The following is a 19,695-nucleotide window of genomic DNA, read 5'->3' as shown; positions in this document are numbered from 1 at the left end:
GTAAGGGCCCTTGTCGATTGATACTTGATTAGATTATTCAATGTATTTTCAAGTTTAAGTGTCTCCTTTAGCTTGTATAAATTGACTGTTTGTCGGCTTGAGTGCACATGAGTCATCTGCATCTCTTTCTTTCCCTTCTTTTCAAAACGAGGTTAAACAACCCAAATGTTGTAACAGCATGTGAAGTTCCAGAAGAAATGCAAGATATTGCATTTAATGATGTCCCACTTCTTGTGATGGAATACTGTACAGGAGGTGACTTGCGTAAGGTAACTTTTTAAGTTTGTATTGAGATCTGAGTGAGTGGAGTATTGAATGTAATGAGAGCTTGTGGAGTTACTGCAAATGTTTAATATATTATGTATTAAAAACCCTTGCAATGTTGCTGGACAGGGTCTGTTAAAAGAAAAATGATCTTGGTGATTATCTGATGTCGGTTGTTAACCTAAAACTACCATTATTCTTCACATCTTCACAATACTCGATGAAGATTCACTTTTCATAATGAGAATAGTGGGAACTATCCTTCTGCTCAATTTATGGGATTCTAAAAACTATCAAATTCAGCAAAATACTAAATGCTGGTTGCAAGCATTTTTTGAAAATTCTAAGCATGGGCTGAGAGTGACAGGCTAGGAGAACTTGATTACAGATTATATAAACAAAATGACAGTGCAATTTTCAGTGCTTCTGTTATGCCTTTTCCTCAACTGTGTTTCACCACCGCCCCCATTCCCAACGCTTGACCATGACTGTTTCGTTTTAAGTGTCACCCTTTCTTCTCCCTCGCAGAACCACAATAGGATTCCTCTTACCCTCACCTTCCACCCCACCAGTCACCTTTCAATGGATGATCTTCTTTTCAGGCCCTTTTCAGCACCTCCAGTGTGATGCTGGCACCAGATACATCTTCCACTTCCCACCCCTTTCCCTGAACTTCCAGTGCCTCTCTTTTTAATTCTCCACCTTACTCGAACTTTGACTTTGATCCCCTAGAGTATTCCAGTGAAGCTCAATGTAATCTCAGAGACAACACTTTCATCATGCAACCAGACTTAAAACAACAATTTTAGATCACCCCCATTTTGTTTCCTTTTTCTTTGCTGGATTGCTTTCTCTCTCGTTTCTATTTTTTTTGCTTTTGGACAGCAGCCATTCCCACACCTTCTAGACACTGGTTAGTTTCTTGTTCACTTACAAATCCCTTTGGCCTTGCTTTACTAACCCATGTTTCTAGAAAGGCAGGCATCTCCTAATATTTTCCCTTTTTGGGTTCCATGGTATCAAAGTACTTTTTGGTACGAAATAATGCTGACTGCTCCTATGTTTACTGATTTATCTTTTCTATATTACGCAAAAATATCCAGGGTATTGGTTTCCTATTTAATTTCAATACGATTAAAATTCATTAGACTTTAATGTTTACTCTTGGAAAATTAAACGCTACCTGCTAACCCAAATTTGTATACCACTAAAATTGTAGGTAACAGCATTGTACATTTAAGGTATAATTTGTGTTGAATTTGAAGATATATTTGACATTGCCATTGATTTTTATTTATCTTCTACTCTGCATTTTGAGTGTTCTATTTTTTTGAAAATTCTGAAGAAAGCTTTTATCTTGCATTTTGGTCATTTATTCCCAGCAATAACTGCAAGCTTATATTTTTAAAAAATCTTTTGTTTAGGTTAAAATTATTATTTTTATTAGGCAATATATTTTAAGTTGCATTTAATGATGTCCTACTTCCTGTGATGGAATACTGCATTACACTGCATTATTTCATTTCCCCCCGCCACAGGATGTGTCCGGCAATTTTTATTTTTAATCTATTTTCTCATACAATTCTTTGCTGATTGTGTCTTTTGTTTCAAGATATTAAACAAGCCTGAAAATTGCTGTGGACTTAAAGAAAGCCAAGTGCTTAGCTTATTACAGGATGTTGGTATGTAATTTTTTTAACATCTGTTTATAATTGTCATATTAACATCTTTGCCGATATAATTCCTTCCTTCTGTCACATATCTGAGCATGCTTTTCTCCATTCACTTTGCTAATATTTTTATTAATACCATGGATGACCTGGTATAATATTCCAGGTTACAGTAGCAAATACTTGCATACCATAAGGTTGGTACAGTGGTTAGCGCCGCTGCCTCATAGTGCCGGGGACCCAGGTTCAATTCCGGCCTTGGGTGGCTGTGTGGCGTTTGCAAGTTCTCCCCGTGTCTGCGTGGGTTTCCTCCGGGTGTTCCGGTTTCCTTTCACGGTACAAAGATGTGCAGGTTAGGTGGATTGGTCATGATAAATTGCTCCTTAGTGTCAAGGGGATTAGCAGGGTAAATATGTGGGGTTACGGGGATAGGGAATGGGTGGCATTGTGTCAGTGTAGGCTCGATGGGCTGAATGGCCTCCTTCTGCACTGTAGGAATTCTATTAATTCTACCTCCAAAGAATAAAATAGCTCCCTTCAAACTAATTGTACTCTTTAAGAATCCATCATTCAGTGGTGTAATATATTAATTAACCAGCACACTGTGATGTGGAAGGTATTCAACTTGTGGTTGTAGTGTAGCATTCGATAAAGGAATTATCTGTTTGAGTAGTTCCTTCATTTAGTGATGAGCAGAGGTGAGGTATTTGGTTTCCTGAGGAGGCAATGTAAGCTTTTGAAGACTGTAATGTTCTAACTATTTTAGTGGTTGTGGGTTTTAAACAAAAAGGAAAGAATGTGGTTTGTATACGTAGATTCAAATTAACAACAACAGACTTATTCTGGGAGCTTTTTTCCTGCACAAAGTGAAACAGCAGCCTGTGCAACACCCTAATGACATCACTATCAAGTAATGTGATCAGCTCTTATAGCAATCTGCAACCACTTAAATATACAACAAAGATGGTTTACTTTGGGCTGACCTCTGAAAACCTCTTGGTGCTACAGAAAGGGGAATCAGACAGATATTGATAGAGTTTGGAATATAGTGGTAAATTCAAGTTACCAGTGTTGGCTACCCCTCTGTTATAGTTGCACCAAGGTCGGCTGCAGAGCTTGCCTGTGTACCCTGCAGCATTATTTTTTAATGATATTGAAAGTGGGCAGAAGAGTGAGACTGTTTATTAATTCTAAGAAAAGTCCAAAGTAAGTTCTATAGAAGAACTCAGTAGCTTTTTTTAAGACAAAATTGAGGCCATGTGAGACAACCTTCTGCTATCTCACAATACTTGGCATCAATGCACCTTGTAGTCAGATATCGTGAACCACATATCGAAGACACTACATTTTCGTCAATGTACATTTGAAACTCCATGTAAATATGAAACAGCCTGGCAAGGGATTGCTTTTAAATAGCCCATAAAAATTAAGGAGTTAATTTAAAACTATTGTTGATTTTTGTTTCCAACATTTTCTGTTTCTATTTCTAATTTCTTGCATTTGTAGTTTTTGCATTTATTTTCTGATATTTCCTTGCCTTGTGTTCTCTGTATGAATCTTTTCAATGCCTTTTCATTCCTTCACAACCCCTTGTGCACTTTTTAAAAATGTCCAAGATGTTTTCTGACAGTGTTTCCTCCTCTTGGTCCAATGTTTCAGGAACCTCTTTGCTGGCTGTTCAAACCAATTAACTGACTGCTGACATACTTTGTTCTCCTTTATCCCAAGTATTGTTGTTTTCTTTTTGTTTATTCAGTCCCACAAAGGAACTTGCTTATCTTCCAGTTTTCATTTCTAACAATAAATGTTATCAAAACTGAGACTCTGATTTTATATTTAACAACAAACTACTTTGAGTGACCACTTTTCATTTGCTATAAACCAGGTTCTGGCATCCAGTACTTACATGATAACAGAATTATCCACAGAGATCTCAAACCGGAGAATATTGTACTGCAGGATGCGAATGGCAAGGTAAAAAATTTCAGTCAGGAGTTTAAAATGTCACTGTCTAAGCTTTTTTATCACTTTGTAACTTGCTTATTAAAGTTTCAAAATTAATTATAGGCAGACTTCCTTGTTATGATAGATAGTATCCCACACTAGCTGATATTGCATGTAGTTTATGGTTACCTCTCCTCAAACTCTGTCCCCCATCTTTCAAATCTGCCATGATCACACCCCTTTAAAAAAAACAGACCACTCTGTCCTTGCAAACTATCGCTTCATATCCAGTCTCCCCTTCCTCTAAAGTCCTTGAATGTGTTTTACCTCCCAAATCTGTGTCCACCTTTCTCACAACTCCATTTTTCAACCTCTCTATTCAGGTTTCTTTCCTTGCCACAAAAACTGAAATATCTCTAGTCAGAGTCACAAATGACTGATCGTGGTGCACCATCCCATCTGCGGCAGCCATTGACACAGTTAACTATACCATTGTCCAGATAGTGGGATCCCTCACTTTGTTCTACTCTTGTCTTTCCAGTTGTAGCCAGAGCACCTCCTGCAATGCTTTGTCCTCTAATGCCCGCAATCAGTTTTCTGAGCTGCAGGAAGTCATGTTCACCCTCCTAATTATTGTTTTTTAATTCACTCATGGGATGTGGGCGCACTGGCTAGGCCAGCATTTATTGTCCACCCCTGAGGGGCATTTTAAGAGTCAACCACATTACTGTGGATCTGGAGTCACATGTAGGCCAGAGCAAGTAAGGACAACAGATTTCCTTCCCTAAAGGACATTAGTGAACTAGATGGGTTTTTACGACAATTGCCATTGGTTTCACGGTCAGCATAGACTTTTAATTCCAGATTTTTATTGAATTCAAATTTCACCATCTGCCTTGGTGGAATTTGAGCACTGGTCCCCAGACCATTACCCTGGGTCTCTGAATTACTAGTCCAGTGACAGGACCACTGCCTCCCTAGATCCATGATCGAGTATCAACTCCGTATCATTGGTCAAGGGAAGGCCCATGTAGGTTCCAGTGAAGTCGACTCAAAAGCATTTTTTAACTGATGATGAACAGTAAGATACTCCCCCTGACCTTTCTCCAGTTAAGATATAAATTTTGTCTGTACAGGGCATGCGAAAATTGTGTGGGCTCAGTTTTCTTAATCTATTTTCAACAATGGTCAAGAGATGATGAATTATTTTTGTTCACATGAGAGTTTACTGTATTTGGTTTCACTGAATACCATATAACCAGATTCAGGTGGTCCTGACTAATACCCACATGAATCAGCCAGAGCTGCTTAGTTTCAAATTGGTCAAAAAAACTACCACCTTGTCTTAAACTCTTTTTTTTGCCGAACTGAAATGAATTTGTATTTTCAGTACTTGCACTCTTGCACACTTTTATTAAAAAAAAGTAATTGGATAAAATTCTTAATGTGAGAAATCAAAAAGGCAATGATTTTGAAAGCAGAGAGCCATGTTGGGCAAAACACGTGTTTTGGACGGATAATAATATTTTCAAGTGACCAATTTCAAGCTTGACCAGTATTTTCAGGGTGGGAATTGGAACTATTTTGAGGAGAACCCTGAATCTGGTAGACATTGAAGCAAGTAATTGGAACATGCTTGCAGCATACGGACTGATGTGATATTGATCATTGAGACTCTTTGAAATACAGCACCTTCAAAAGCAAGAAATCAGTTAGCGTGGAACAGTGGCAGCAACTGCTAAAACAGAGCATTTGTCATGAGACGCAATGGAAAACCCATGTTCTTCATGGATTACGCTATAGCAGATATACGGAAAGGAAATGAAGAGAAATTGAACATTTATTAACTAATCGTTTTCATAATTAAAAGACTGCTACCCACAGCATTAGTAACAAATTAATAAAAGCACAAGTAAAAAACCTGACTCACATAACCTCATTTAGTTTTTGCTGAAAGAACATTTGAGTATTTAATTGCAAAAATATAAGGCAATCGGAGTGAATGCATCTTTTTATGTCCTTCACAGTTGGTACACAAAATAATTGACTTGGGCTATGCAAAGGACCTGGACCAAGGAAGTCTTTGTACATCTTTTGTAGGGACATTGCAATACCTGGTAAGTTTTTTTTTTAATGCCTTGGATATTAGAAATGTGCTCTTAAATCATCCTGAAACTTGTTCCCAATAACCGAGCATGTAATGACTAAGAGACACGGATTTGAGGTTTTGGACAAGAGAATATAGAGATCTTTCTCACTCAGCAAGTGGTAATGACCTAGAGCTTTCTGCCTACAAGAGTAATAGAATCAATGATTTCAAAAAGGAATTTGACGAACTATGGAGATAGAATGGGGAATGGAATTGATTGGGTTGCTGTGCAAAAAATGGACGTGGACTCGATGGTCCTTCTGAGTTGTAATGATTCTACGATAAGGATATAGTAATTGATTCTAATCCTTGTAGGATCATAGAATCAGAAGAGGCCCTTCGGCCCATTGGGTCTGCACCGACAGATGAGACACGGCTGACTTTCCACCTAATCCCATTTCCCAGCACTTTGCCCATAGCTTTGAATGTTATGATGTGCCAAGTGCTCATCTAGGTACTTTTTACTCGAGGCAATTTTTGTAACTTTTAAATTGGCTTCAAACATTGATAATAAAAATATTATGTCTCCAAACATTTTTCACTTTATAAGTTCTTCTACACAACCCGTCAATGTCAACTTTGTGATTACACCCTCTCTCCAGCGGAGGTGCTGCAGCACTATCACAGACAGGATGCCACATACATCTCAATGAGTCTATATTGGAATTTTCCATTAATATTCCATTTTTAACTTAAATGGGAAAACAAATATAAGGACAGAATTATGACATTACCTGATGAATTTCTCCCCCTTTAGTATTTGGTCTTGTATTTTATCAGAATTAAACTGTAAATGAAAATCTTCAACATCCAAAATTTTTGAGTGGTGTTTGTGTGTTTCTGCTAACATATCTTGTGAATGATCAATGTAAATTCACTTTGGCAATCGTTAGTGTTTGAGAGAAATTGTCCAAATGGACTTGGTGGTTAAAGAGTAATATGATCTTTTTCTAGGCTCCAGAGCTATTTGAGTCACAACCTTATACAGTCACTGTAGACTACTGGAGCTTTGGAACATTAATTTTTGAATGCATCTCAGGATTTCGACCATTTTTGCACAATATGCAGCCTTTCCAATGGTAAGCAGACTGTACACACATCCTATTTTTGCATTTAAATAACAACTGCGACTTTATGTTGTGGCTTTAACATTAGAAAACAATCCGAGGCATTTCACAGATAATTAGACAAAAATTGAGCTATTGAAAGAGATGACTAAAAGCCTGGTGAAAGAGGTAGAGCCTACATGGCTGCAGGCACAGTCCAGTGATAAGGTGAAAGAAGTGGACAATGCAGAGCAGAGGAATTCAGATTCTCAGAAGGGGTAATGCTGGGTTAGGTTACAGAAATAAAGAGATGTGAGGCTTTTAGAGGAAGAACTTGAATGTGAAAATTTTAAAATTGGCCCCAGTTTATTTATTAGTGTTGCTTACATTAACACTGCAATGAAGTTACTTGAAATCCCCTAGTCGCCACACTCCAGTGCCTGTTCGGGTACACTGAGGGAGAATTTAGCATGGCCTATGTACCTAACCAGCACGTCTTTCGGACTGTGGGAGGAAACCGGAACACCCGGAGGAAACCCACGCAGACATGGGCATCAACACACAATGAAAGCCAGCAAGGACACTGTGGTGGGTGAGCAGGACTTGTGTGGGTTCAGATACAGGCATTAGAGTTTTGGATGAATTCAAGTTCAAAAAGGTGGAAGATGGCTGGTAGTCGAATATTGAAATACTCAGATCTGGAAGAAAAGCATGCATGAGTGCTTCAGCAACAGGCAAACCAAGGCAGGGATTATGTAACAAAAGCAGACTATTTTGATGCCATAGCACGGTTGGAAAGCTGATTAGAAAGGTTCAAACATGGATTTGGGTGGCAACAAACTTAAGCATTTTGAAGAGCAAGGTGAGGTACAAGATGGGGTAGTACTTTGCAAGGAGAGTGGGATCATGGGTGGCTTCTTTAGAGGAGAGATAATGGTAAATGTAAAAGGGAAAGACGGAGTAGAAGGAACCATGTACAATGTTAGCCAGCATGAAAACTCAAAGTGACGTTGGATGGTTTACAATTTAGTGCATGTAGGGTCCAGAGAACTAGAGCTGGGTCCCTTGAACAAGACAAGTTCAGGACTTTTCCTAGTATGGAGCTGGTTTGGATTGCTGTTCTTATGAGCTTTTGGTTTAGAGTCCAACTTATATCACTTATATTGTTGCTGGGTCAAAATCCTGGAGCTCCCTGCCATCTGCACTGTGGGTGTACTTAGCCTATATAATTGACTGCAGCGGTTCAAGAACATGGCTAACCATCACCTTCTCAAGGGCAATTAGAGATGGGCAATAAATGCTGGACTTGCCAGTGATGTCCTCATTCCATGAACAAATGAACCAAAACTGAAAGGCAAGCGCTGCTTCCAAAAATAAACCTGACCTTTTCTTTCAAAATTAGAAATGTACAATATTCACCTTTTTATTTGAGTCTATATTACGTGAATAGGGACTGCATTAAAAGTGCCACAGCTGCGATGCTACTAAGGTTCTTTAAGGATGAAGTGGTTATGCTGAAATCTACAGTTGGTTTTCATTTGAAATACTTACATAAGGCACTGAGATTATTTTCGGAGAGAAATTAACAGTATAAATACATTTATTTTTAGGCATGGCAAAGTTAAAATCAAAGGCCAACAAGATATTATGGCTGTTGAAGAGATGAATGGTGAAGTAAAGTACTCCTCAAACTTACCACAGCCCAATGGTCTTAGCAAGTAAGTAATATAATTTTCACAATTCTTTCATCTTGTCCAAGAGATTTTCACATGTTCCTTTTCTGAAACTTATTGTAGATCTATCTTGACATTTATTGCAGAAGGTATCAGAGCTTTAATTATTATAGAAGTTGTCTTTTGTTACACTCATATGCACACCTTGTCATAGGCTGAATAATCACCATGTTTGATCTAGAACAATCTACCGAGTGTACTGTGTTAATTTAAGAAAAACCTTAATTTTATTCCACTTTTTTGGGGGGTGTTATTGTACCAGATTGACATAAGAAGCATCTGGACTTCCAAAAAAATCCTCAGTGTGGGACTGAGAGAGGTCCCTTTACAAAATAAATTAAGTGAGTATCAGAGTGAGGGATAAATGTGCGTTGGCAACTTGCTAAAAGTAATGAAACCGGCCTTAATCTTAATCTAGGGATGACAGAGACATGTGAAGTGGTATGTCCTGGAGGTCTGTACTGGGCCACTCCTGTTTCTGATGTATATAAATGGTCTGAATTTGTAGTCTGATTGCATGCAATACACAGATGACACCGAGCTATAAAGGGGAAGAGCGATTAGGATTTCAAAAGGGCAGTTATGATTTTGCGAAGAGTTCTACTGGTTATGCATCTGAGCTGCTCTGTGGTAAAGGAAGTTGAACGTGGAGAAATGAAAAGCATTATGTTGAAATATGGATGGGAAAGATTTTGCCAGAGAGAAGTTGAGTCAAATGATCAAAACTTCTCCTTTATCCTCTGTGCATTTTGAAGATTTTCCTTTTTAAAATACTTCAGTTCTCTTCTTATCATTTCCCTTCTTTTGAATGTGACAACCCACGCCAGTAACAGCAGCCTGGAATACTCTGCTAAATTATCATTCTTACTCTGTCAGACTGAATGGTGACTGTAGAACCACTGCAGATGAGTTTGACCCTCTCCTATCCAACACAAATTCAGATATACTTGCAACAATAACAACATGAAAGTGATGAGGAGTAGAACTCTTTGTGGTTTGTCTGAACAATAAAAGGATCAGTTGTATCACTCCTCTACCTCTCTGACTGGGACTTTAACCTGTGCTGTTAAACTTCTTACTGTGCGATAAGCAAAGTCAGCACAAAACAAAAATTGTTGCTTTGGTTCATAAAAATATACTTTTGCTGATCTAGGTGTTAAATGACGGCATGCATTAGTTCTCATAAATTGTAGTTTCTCTGTTCCTTTTTTACAAAAATGTGTGCAGTAAGCTAAAAAAATTGTAGCATTTGTATGACCCCACCGTGTCTGTATGGCAGATACTATTTACCTTTACCGCACAGGTGCCAGTGAGGAGCAGTGAGCGGAGTGATATAATCTGAAACCAAAACATCTATGATATTGAGTTATCTCATTCCCATCTCCTGAAGGTATTTTAGATAAATTATCCAGCCGACTCTTGGCTTAATTGAATAAATTCTATAAAATATTTTGATATGTAAATTGCACAATCCTGAATTCCCACACTTATTAGCAGGGAAGGCTCACTTAATGTCAGAATAGACATGTCCCAGTTGAACTGGCAACCTAAACTTTTGACTTGTAGGTAGAATGAATTTTTAGCGCTTTATCAAAGGGAAGTTCTGAAACTCTTTGTCAGATTTGAACACACGAGGCCAGAAATTTACATTGCTTGGGCTGGCATGTACCCGATCTGTAAGCACATGAAATCATGCGAGAGAATGTCGGGCACATGTCCTGATGTTATTGCGCACTCAATCAGCTGGTGTGTTAGTCAGAGGCAAGTAAGTGGGTGATTAAGTCCATTAACGAGTCAATTGAAAGCTATTTTACATGGCCCGTCTACTTTTACAGTTGGCAGGCAGGGCGATTGGCCAGGTGGCCTTTACATTTTAGCTAAAACTTCAGTCTAGGGTGGGTGAAATGTCAACGCTGAAATAAAATTTCAAAAAAGTGTCTGGAGACTGAGGTTTTCTGAATTCTGCTGTCAGGTGTTTGAATGCGCTGCCTTGCCTAGTCACAGTTTGCCGCATTTTATCAGGATGAAATTGGCAGCTCCCAGAGACAGTTCCCAGCAGCTGTCTGCCTTGAGGGAGTCCATTTGAAGCACCAGCCCACCCCCTCCCTTTTCTTGGCACCTGCTCTTTTCCAACACCACCCTCTGCAGCACTGAACCTTTCTCGGTGCACGTTTCACAATGGCTATCCGTAATTGGCCAGCGAGTGTGATATCGCGTTCCAGGGCTGTTCTGCTTCAGCTCCTGGTTTCTCTGAGTGCCTGTATCCAAAGGGCACAAAATTCAAGCCAGATATCCAGGAATATCTGGTGCTTGAAGCTATTAGCATCTAGTTTTAGAGTTGTTATTTACAGGCAGCTAATAACTGTTAATTTATTTTTATCTTTTTGTTCAATGTTGCATAACAATGAAACATGTAGTATTTCAGTATTGTGTACTGGCAGAGCACTGGTTGAGAACTGAGAGTTCCAGACATAACTTGAACATGAGTCAGAAGTGTAGTCCACAATTGATGGGAATTTTAATGGGGTGTTGAGAAATGGCCAGTATGCCCATAGAATCGGCTACCTCATTCTGTAAGGAGATGCAGACACAAATGTTCATTTGTGATCAAGACCTTGGCCGTCCTTGTGCTCATTGTGAGTAATCACATCAACATGACAGAATCATGACTGAGCAGTGATTGGCATTTTTCCTTTCATGAAACTCTTGGCTATTTACTTCATCATCACCGTGGCAGTTTGAGCAGGACAAGTGGTGTAACCCTGGGTTACACCATATTTCTGAATCGCACCTTGGTCTGTTTTCCCTCCTCTCTGGTTTCTTCTTCTTTGAGCTTCCTGCCTTGTTCCATCCCACCAGCCTTTTGTTTGAAATGCTGTTCTGTACCACCTACCTAAGTATCAAGCTAAGTTTCTCACTGAGTGCTCTCTCTCTTATTATAAACTCTCGTACTCACATGTGCAGTACCCTTGCATCTTGCCAGTTGACAAGGCCTCGCTTCTCCCATCGTAAATATCATTGATAAAGAATCACTCATCGTTTCCTTGTCACATTCTCCATCCTCTTCCCCCTCCCAACCCTACTTCTTTCTGTGCCTGCCCTGGAGGAAAAAGAACTCTCCCAAACTCTTTCGCAAATGACTTGCAACTGTTACTTCAATATTCACAACTATCTAACCTTTGACTCACAAGCCATGATATTTCTGTCGCTATCGATCTGCTAAATCACAACCTCTCTACCACCTCGTCCCCATTAAAACCAATTCTCTCGCCCTGTCTCTCTCTCTTGTGTGCTCGCTAACTCTCACACACACATACATCCTTGTCTCTCGCACTGGTTAACTCTCATTTTCATGAATTCCATAAAGAGATGCAGATTTTAACACCCGAGGTAACAACTGCTTTCACCTTCCATTACCAGATCTGGCTGGAGCATATCAAGTCCTGCTCTTAATTGCTAAAACTGCTCAATATTCAAAGATCATTCTGGAATGGAAAGGTAACCCTAGCTGCTTTTCTGCATCACAGACTGCCTTTGTAAACCACCTGTCCATGCCTCCTCCACTTTCACCTCCAATGTGCGAGGAGTTCATGGATTTTTTGTCACAGAGATCGAGAACATCCACTCAGCTTCTCTTTGACCACCGTGATAAATTTCTCCTATTGATCCCTGCTGCTCTAACCCTGAACTGATTTGCTGCATTTAAGTCATCGTTAGAGTAAGTACAGTTTTGGTCACCCTTTTTAGTCTAATTGTTTAGTCTTAAGCATATAAATTAACTAATTAAATTGTGAAAAGGGACATTGATCCCCACTACTACCCATGCAGAGATAATGAGAGAGGATAAGAGTTTGAAAAGAAAAAATATTGATTTAATAAACACTTTAATTAGAGTAATTTTTACAACACGGGATAGCTCCCACAGATGTGTGGTGAATCGTCTGGTGGCAGGAATTATGTGCAGCCAAATTTGAATTAATTGCCTTTAAGTTCCATTTGAGGCTTGGGCAATGTGAGCATACATTTTGTTCTTCTATTAAAGTAACTGAATTAGGATTCATCAAAATGAATGGTAATGGACCATGACTCCATGCTCCCCACTCCCAAAATAAAGCAGAGATGTATACGTGCAGGTAGGTCTATCTATAAAAGTACTCACATTTGTTGTTTTATAAGTTGCTCGAGAACGACAGATTTCCATGGTTATCAACGCAAACCTCTTCAAGAGCCCAGTGTTAGAAAATGTCAAAGAAATGGGTGGGTGACTGATGGTACATGTGTAATTATACTGTTATGTGTAGGATTTTTTAAAAAGAAGCTTTATAGCAGACAGCACAACAACACCAGTTGTCCTGGAACATAGCTTTATATTTTAGGGTATGTATGTTGTGTAGCAAGGCTATTATATAATTAGATAATTCCACTGAATTACAGTGAATGCAATTACATTCTGTAACTTGGATTTGAAAAAGAGCGTTAAGAATGTTGCTAATTTGTGGTAACTGCATGTTGTAATGCAACAAGTTTAACTTTTGATTTCCAATGTTTTCATTTTCTCTTGTAGCCTAATGGTAAAACCACTGGAGTCATGGCTACAAATGATGCTGAAATGGGATCCAAAACTGCGAGGTGGCAATACAGACCCCCACGTAAATCGACCGTCATGCTTTTTACTTCTGGAACACATTTTAAGTCAAAAGGTTAGGAGTACTGAGGCAGCATAATAAAATCTTGGTTAAGTACACGATGTGCAATGTTGCTTTTCATTTGAATTGAATGACGAGAAAACCTCCCCTTTGGCTTAGTGAAACTATTCAATTCCAGCCAAATGAGAATTTGGGTTATAATTTCAGGATTAGAATCATACAGAATGTTAATATACAGCCTTGTTTCAGAAGTGTTAGATTTTCATTGTGAATCTGAAGTGCCATACTTACATAAAGTGGAACTGTTCAGTGTGAAAATTGGGCAAAACACTCTCTCTTTTTGATTTTCTTTTCTATGAATAGAAGAGATTGAGACAGATTTTTGAATTTATAGCATTTAAATTGGAACATAGGCAGGAGATCACCTTTGCAGCGTGATTAGTGGATAGTGTGGGGCCTGGTATATATGGGAAAACACAGTAAGAAGTCTCACAACACCAGGTTTATTTGGTAGCAAAAGCCACTAGCTTTCAGAGCGCAGCTCCTTCATCGGGTAAGTGGGAGTTCTGTTCGCAAACAGGGCACATAAAGACACAAACTCAATTTACAAAATAATGTTTGGAATGTGAGTCTTTACAGGTAATCAAGTCTTAAAGGTACAGACAATGTGAGTGGAGAGATAGTTAAGCACAGGTTAAAGAGATGTGTATTGTCTACAACCAGGACAGTTAGTGAGATTTTGCAAGCCCAGGCAAGTCGTGGGGGTTACAGGTAGTGTGACATATCATCACAATTGGGTCTTCTGAGCAATTAGTGTCAGTGGGTGTGATGACATGTCACACTATCTGTAACCCCCACGACTTGCCTGGGCTTGCAAAATCTCACTAACTGTCCTGGTTGTAGACAATACACATCTCTTTAACCTGTGCTTAACCATCTCTCCACTCACATTGTCTGTACCTTTAAGACTTGATTACCTGTAAAGACTCACATTCCAATCATTATTTTGTAAATTGAGTTTGTGTCTTTATGTGCCCTGTTCGTGAACAGAACTCCCACTTACCAGATGAAGGAGCAGCGCTCCGAAAGCTAGTGGCTTTTGCTACCAAATAAACCTGTTGGACTTTAACCTGGTGTTGTGAGGCTTCTTACTGTGTTTACCCCAGTCCAACACCGGCATCTCCACATCATATATGGGAAATCCAGAAGAAAGTGCAGTCAATGTGCGAGTGGGTTTTAACCCATCCACGGAATTACATCATTTCCAAGTCTTCTGATCAATTAGCGTCAGCGGGTGTGATGACAAACCGCATGATGCAATTTCAATTCCAGTGCTTAAAGGAACACTCCAAACATGTAATTTGAAATTTGTCACCGGTGTATAATTTTGGGCAATAAATATCATGTTCTTTGCAAAAGTAACACATTCTCTGCTGTCCTAAGAGGTGTCCCTAGATTAAAAAATACTCCATTCTCCATAGTTGCTATCGTATAGTGCCAGCACTTTTCCAAAGGCTCTACCACAATCTCAGGTCTTATTGCTCTCGACCCACTTGAATGTATCTTGCGTCTGATCCCAGAGCTTCATTCATACTGGGCAAATCAATAGATTGAAGTTCTGAGCAGTATAAGTTGTTCCTGAACATCTGTGCTTTCATTGCTGTCTCACTTTCACCTTTGTGTGCTATAATTAACCCCCAAATTTTACATTTAAAATAATTTGTTGCTTTTAAAGGTGAATTCTTATGTAATTTTTCAAATGTTGCAAGTTCCTGAAATCATTCTTTGCCTTTGAGTGCCCTCTAGTGGTCAAATGTGAATAACCTGAGTGTGGGAAGAGTCCCAGGGTGGGATTTTCCAATTTGTGCTCACCTCTAGGCAATTTTCCCCTAATTTGATAGGCCGAAACCACTCACCCTCATGTTAATTTAACGTCAAGAAATTTGTTTGCATCTCACAGTTGTTCAAATTCATTTACTGGGTCAATTAGATTTATAACATTTCCAATATTGGTGCACTTAGTGATGCGATAGACAACCAATGTAATTCTGGGTTAAAGGCAATGAGTTTTTTTAGAAGATGCCACTAAGTTCAATCTTCTTCTCGATTCTCATCCCTATTTTGCATGCAATAAAAGTAATCCGAATTTGACTCTTCCAACACTAAAGAAAGACAAGAAGGTCCTTTTGCTCTTAGTCTTTTAGCTTGCCCTTGAAGGAATGTGGCCAGGTTTAGTTTGGACTTGGCCAGGACTGTTGAGTATCAATAGAAGTCAACAATTGGGGCAGATACTGCTGGTATCTTGTCGTCAAGATCTTCCCTTGAGTTTTGCAAAGCCGTAATGTCTCTCTTACGCACCTATCATCAATCCAGTTTTGGAATGCTGTAACAAACAGCACAGTTGCAATGGGATGAATGGTATCTTGCCCTGCTGTTAATTTTTATGATTATACATCCATTATTACTCCACTTTTATTTCCATTTTCCAGCTGCTGAGCCACAGGGGTATCTTAGTTGTGTTTTGAACTCATCCTAAACCACTTTTATCCTTCAATTAGCTGTAGAGTCTGAAATGATATTAGCGTAGCCAGTGTCATTCTGATTCCTACGTAGGCAAATCCAGTCCAATTACACAGAATTAGCCAAATTGACAGTCTTACTGCAGGGCCATGATGTGGCTTTTCTTACTAGCTACTTGTCATGTGGTGGAATGAAAAACCTTGGCAAGTTTAAAAGAAAACAAATGGATGAAGGAGAAGCAGTGTGAACCTATTAGAATCAATTGTTAAGGAGTCTGATAGGAAGGTTGAAAAGATAAACTAAGATGGGCTAATTGTCTTTTGCGCAAAGCATTACAATGTTATATCACTTCTGGCATGTAAAAAAAAAATCATCTAATTTTGTTACAGTATGTGCACATATTAAATATGACCTCTGCCCGCATCCATTCCTTTCTGATCAAACCTGATGAAAGCCTCCATTCTCTTCAAATGCGTATTGACACCGAAACAGCAATTGCTGCTGCAAATCAGGAATTGCTTCTGGAAACAGGAATTTCCTTAGATCCTCGTAAACCTGCCAATCAGTGTGTGCTGGATGTGGTATGTATTGTCCTTTTTTTTAATAACAAAAAGTAGGATAATTTTTTTTGTGTTAATGGAACTGTATGGCTTTATCTGATTCTGGTCTTATTACCAAAAGTCATCCAAATTTACTTAGTGGCTGAAAGACGTCTAAAGGATGAAGGGAAATTGATGTGAAAAACACTAAACTGTGCTGAAGTTAGTCATGTATTTTTGAAAAATACAATAAAAAAGTGAGTTACATTAGAAAAGCTTTTATACTTTATTAACCTATTATAAGGAATTTTGCAAACCAAAATGGACCTCTGCAAGTAGGGTGAAATTAGCTGCCCTTAATTTTAAATGTAGAAAATATGCATTTTCAATGTGCTTTATGATCATTGTAATTTATTTTTGAAACGTTGATGTTTAGAGATGCAAATTATTCAGCATTTATTGGAACTTCTAGAAACATGATAAATAGCCTGATAGTATGACAGATGCCTTGAAATTATTCTGTGCAATAATAAAGCTTAATATATTTGCACAAAATTTCTCTGTCTGATTTTAATAGCCATTAACCTATTTAAATCAGTTGGGGTCAACATTTATTGTATGCTCGTGGACATCCAAAAGAAGTCTGAACAATGCCAGTGCAACAAATTGCATTGAGTCTTCAATTTCTAATGACTTTTATGAACCACTTATAAATTTGTGCGATAAGATGTATTGTTGTGAAATATTGTTTTCTCATTTTGTAGAGAGGCTGGGATAGCTACATGGTGTATTTATTTGACAAAAGTAGCACTATCTATGAAGGACCCTTTGTCGCCAGAAAATTACCAGAACATGTGAATTACGTTGGTAAGAATGCAGTTACATATGGAATTTGAATTGAATAATATTTTGGTGAGATTCAAATGTTTTCGGATCCAATGATCTAATCAAAATAGAATCTATTTTATACTCGTGAGTGAGCTTAATGGACAATTGCATCAGTGCCTCTGATATCAAGTGGTCATGTTACAAATTTTCTGATCATCCTTACGTAATTGATGCGTATTCCAGAAATAGTTTTGACAAAGTATATTTATTATTAGTCACAAGTAAAGCTCACATTAACACTGCAATGAAGTTACTGTGAAATTCCCCGAGTCGCCACACTCCGGCGCCTGTTCGGGTCAATCCACCTAACCAGCACATCTTTCAGATTGTGGGAGGAGACCGGAGGAAACTCACGCAGACACGGGGAGAATGTGCAAACTCCACACAGACAGTGACCCAAGCCGGGAATCGAACCCAGGTCCCTGGTGCTGTGAGGCAGCAGTGCTAACTACTGTGCCACTGTGATAAATTGTTTCTTCCAATTTCACTTGCTTACAAGCATATTAACAATGCCTTTCAACCCTCTCCTTTTATGCTCATCATTGAGACTTGCATTTATTTATCCAGCTATGAGACCAATTAGTGCTATATTCAAGCAAGGATGAACACCTTTCTAAACAGTTAAAAGTTGAAATAGTTTACATTTTGAAGAAAGTCAAGCCAGCACAATGTTTGGTTATGAGATGTGATAACTGAGGTGGTGTTAGCTTGAATAGTCAGAAATTCAAACCGAAATGGAAGCTTCTTTAAAAATTACAGGTTACCTGAAAATCTGTACTTATTTTAACACTACAAAGGCAATCTCAGGTTTTGAAGAAGAGTCCGTTTGAAATTTATTAACCATTTTTAGATACCAGGGATGTGGCTGCAATCCTATCATACACAAAAATGTCAAAGTATTGAGAAGTTGTGATTTTATTTTTGAATTGAATTTTAAAAGTAAAACAAAAATGCAATGTGCTGTTCGGACAAAAGTCTTTTGGTGGGCTTGGGGTTGGTGGGGGTTTGCAGGGTGAGGCAAGGAGGGGAAAATAGGAAGCGACCCCAGAGGAGAAGGAGGTCCCAGAGTATTGAGATAGGGAAGCTGGGACAACACTTGGTGTTAGGAGCTGTGCTTCCAATGTGACAATTTGGGTTGGAAATATTATTAAATTAATAGTGGGACCTGGAAGCCTTGATGGGGGAGAAGGAATTGTCTTCAGTAAGCCAGACGCTGGTCAATGCCACAAAGTCAGATTCACTTTAAATGAAATTATATGTGCCGAGCCTTATTGGTTAGGAAGCAAACATTCTATAGGGCAATATGGGACGGAACAATGACTCATGATTTATGATGGAAGGGTCAGGCATGCAGGAAGGAAGAGGAATAGATTTGAGAGGGACTTGAGCCTTGGTCACAGGGCATGGGAAAAAAATAAGCTGTGATAGTATGTGTGGAATGGTGCTGGTAAATGAAGATGTGAAAGGGCATGGCTGGAAGTGATGGAAGAGGAGTGCAGTGATTGGAAAGGAAATGTGGAAGTAGGGGCATTGGATCCTAAGTAGCAGGTATACGCATGCAGACGGACACTGAGAAGGGCTTAAGTTGCAGGGACCAGTGGCAGAGAGCTTGGCATGGCAAAGAAGATTAGGAGGGTAGAGGCTGATGCAAGAAAGGTAACAAAAGACTTTCTTGAGGGTGCAGCCTCTGGACAGGAAGCAGAGAAAAGAAATGAACCACATCTGACTGAATGGAGCTTCATGATTTAATTACTAGTGAGTGAGACCTGAGGCCAGTTTCAAAATCAGTAGCTCTTTAAATATATTCCTTTTGACGAAGTCTCATGTGGAACGCTTCTAATTAAACTAAAAAGCATAAGGAATCCAGGACAGCACATGAGTCGGTTTCAAACAAAAGGAAGCAATGTAATTTCAGTCGTATAGAAAGGCTGAGAGATGACGATCCATTTCAGACCCATCTGTCCTGATGTAGCACAGCCTCGTGCATCTCCCCCAAGGCATAACCTCCTAGCAGGAATTACTGAGTTGGATTCTACAGGTGCTTGAGCCTCTGTTGCATGTAATATACATTGATGATCTGGCTAGCAAAGGTAAACACTACATTATCAGATATACTGGCGTCACTGAAATGGAGAAAGCACTGCAACAACAGCAATTTGAATTTATATAGCACCTTTGACACAGTAAAATGTTCCAAAGCGCTTCACAGCTGCGTGATCAATCGAAGTTGATACTGAGCTGCTTAAGGAAATATTTAAACAGGTGACCAAAGGCTTGATCGAAGAGCTAGATTTGA

At 38.9% G+C, this 19,695-nt stretch overlaps 1 protein-coding gene across 1 annotated transcript in view; it reads left to right on the top strand.

Moving 5' to 3' along the window:
* The window catches only part of chuk (component of inhibitor of nuclear factor kappa B kinase complex), a 72,346-nt gene that overhangs the window by 28,975 nt on the left and 23,676 nt on the right, over positions 1-19,695 (top strand). The window contains exons 4-12 of the mRNA XM_078199578.1: positions 152-269; positions 1,877-1,946; positions 3,820-3,908; positions 5,906-5,995; positions 6,982-7,106; positions 8,684-8,791; positions 13,371-13,506; positions 16,362-16,553; positions 17,276-17,378. Of these exons, the coding sequence (XP_078055704.1) occupies positions 152-269; positions 1,877-1,946; positions 3,820-3,908; positions 5,906-5,995; positions 6,982-7,106; positions 8,684-8,791; positions 13,371-13,506; positions 16,362-16,553; positions 17,276-17,378 (1,031 nt within the window). The remainder of the gene's footprint in view (positions 1-151; positions 270-1,876; positions 1,947-3,819; positions 3,909-5,905; positions 5,996-6,981; positions 7,107-8,683; positions 8,792-13,370; positions 13,507-16,361; positions 16,554-17,275; positions 17,379-19,695) is intronic.

Source organism: Mustelus asterias, chromosome 28 (assembly GCF_964213995.1).
Source record: "Mustelus asterias chromosome 28, sMusAst1.hap1.1, whole genome shotgun sequence".
Taxonomy (NCBI): Eukaryota; Metazoa; Chordata; class Chondrichthyes; order Carcharhiniformes; family Triakidae; genus Mustelus; species Mustelus asterias.
Note: the sequence above shows the minus strand (reverse complement) of the source record. Positions and strands in the feature narration are given on the sequence as shown.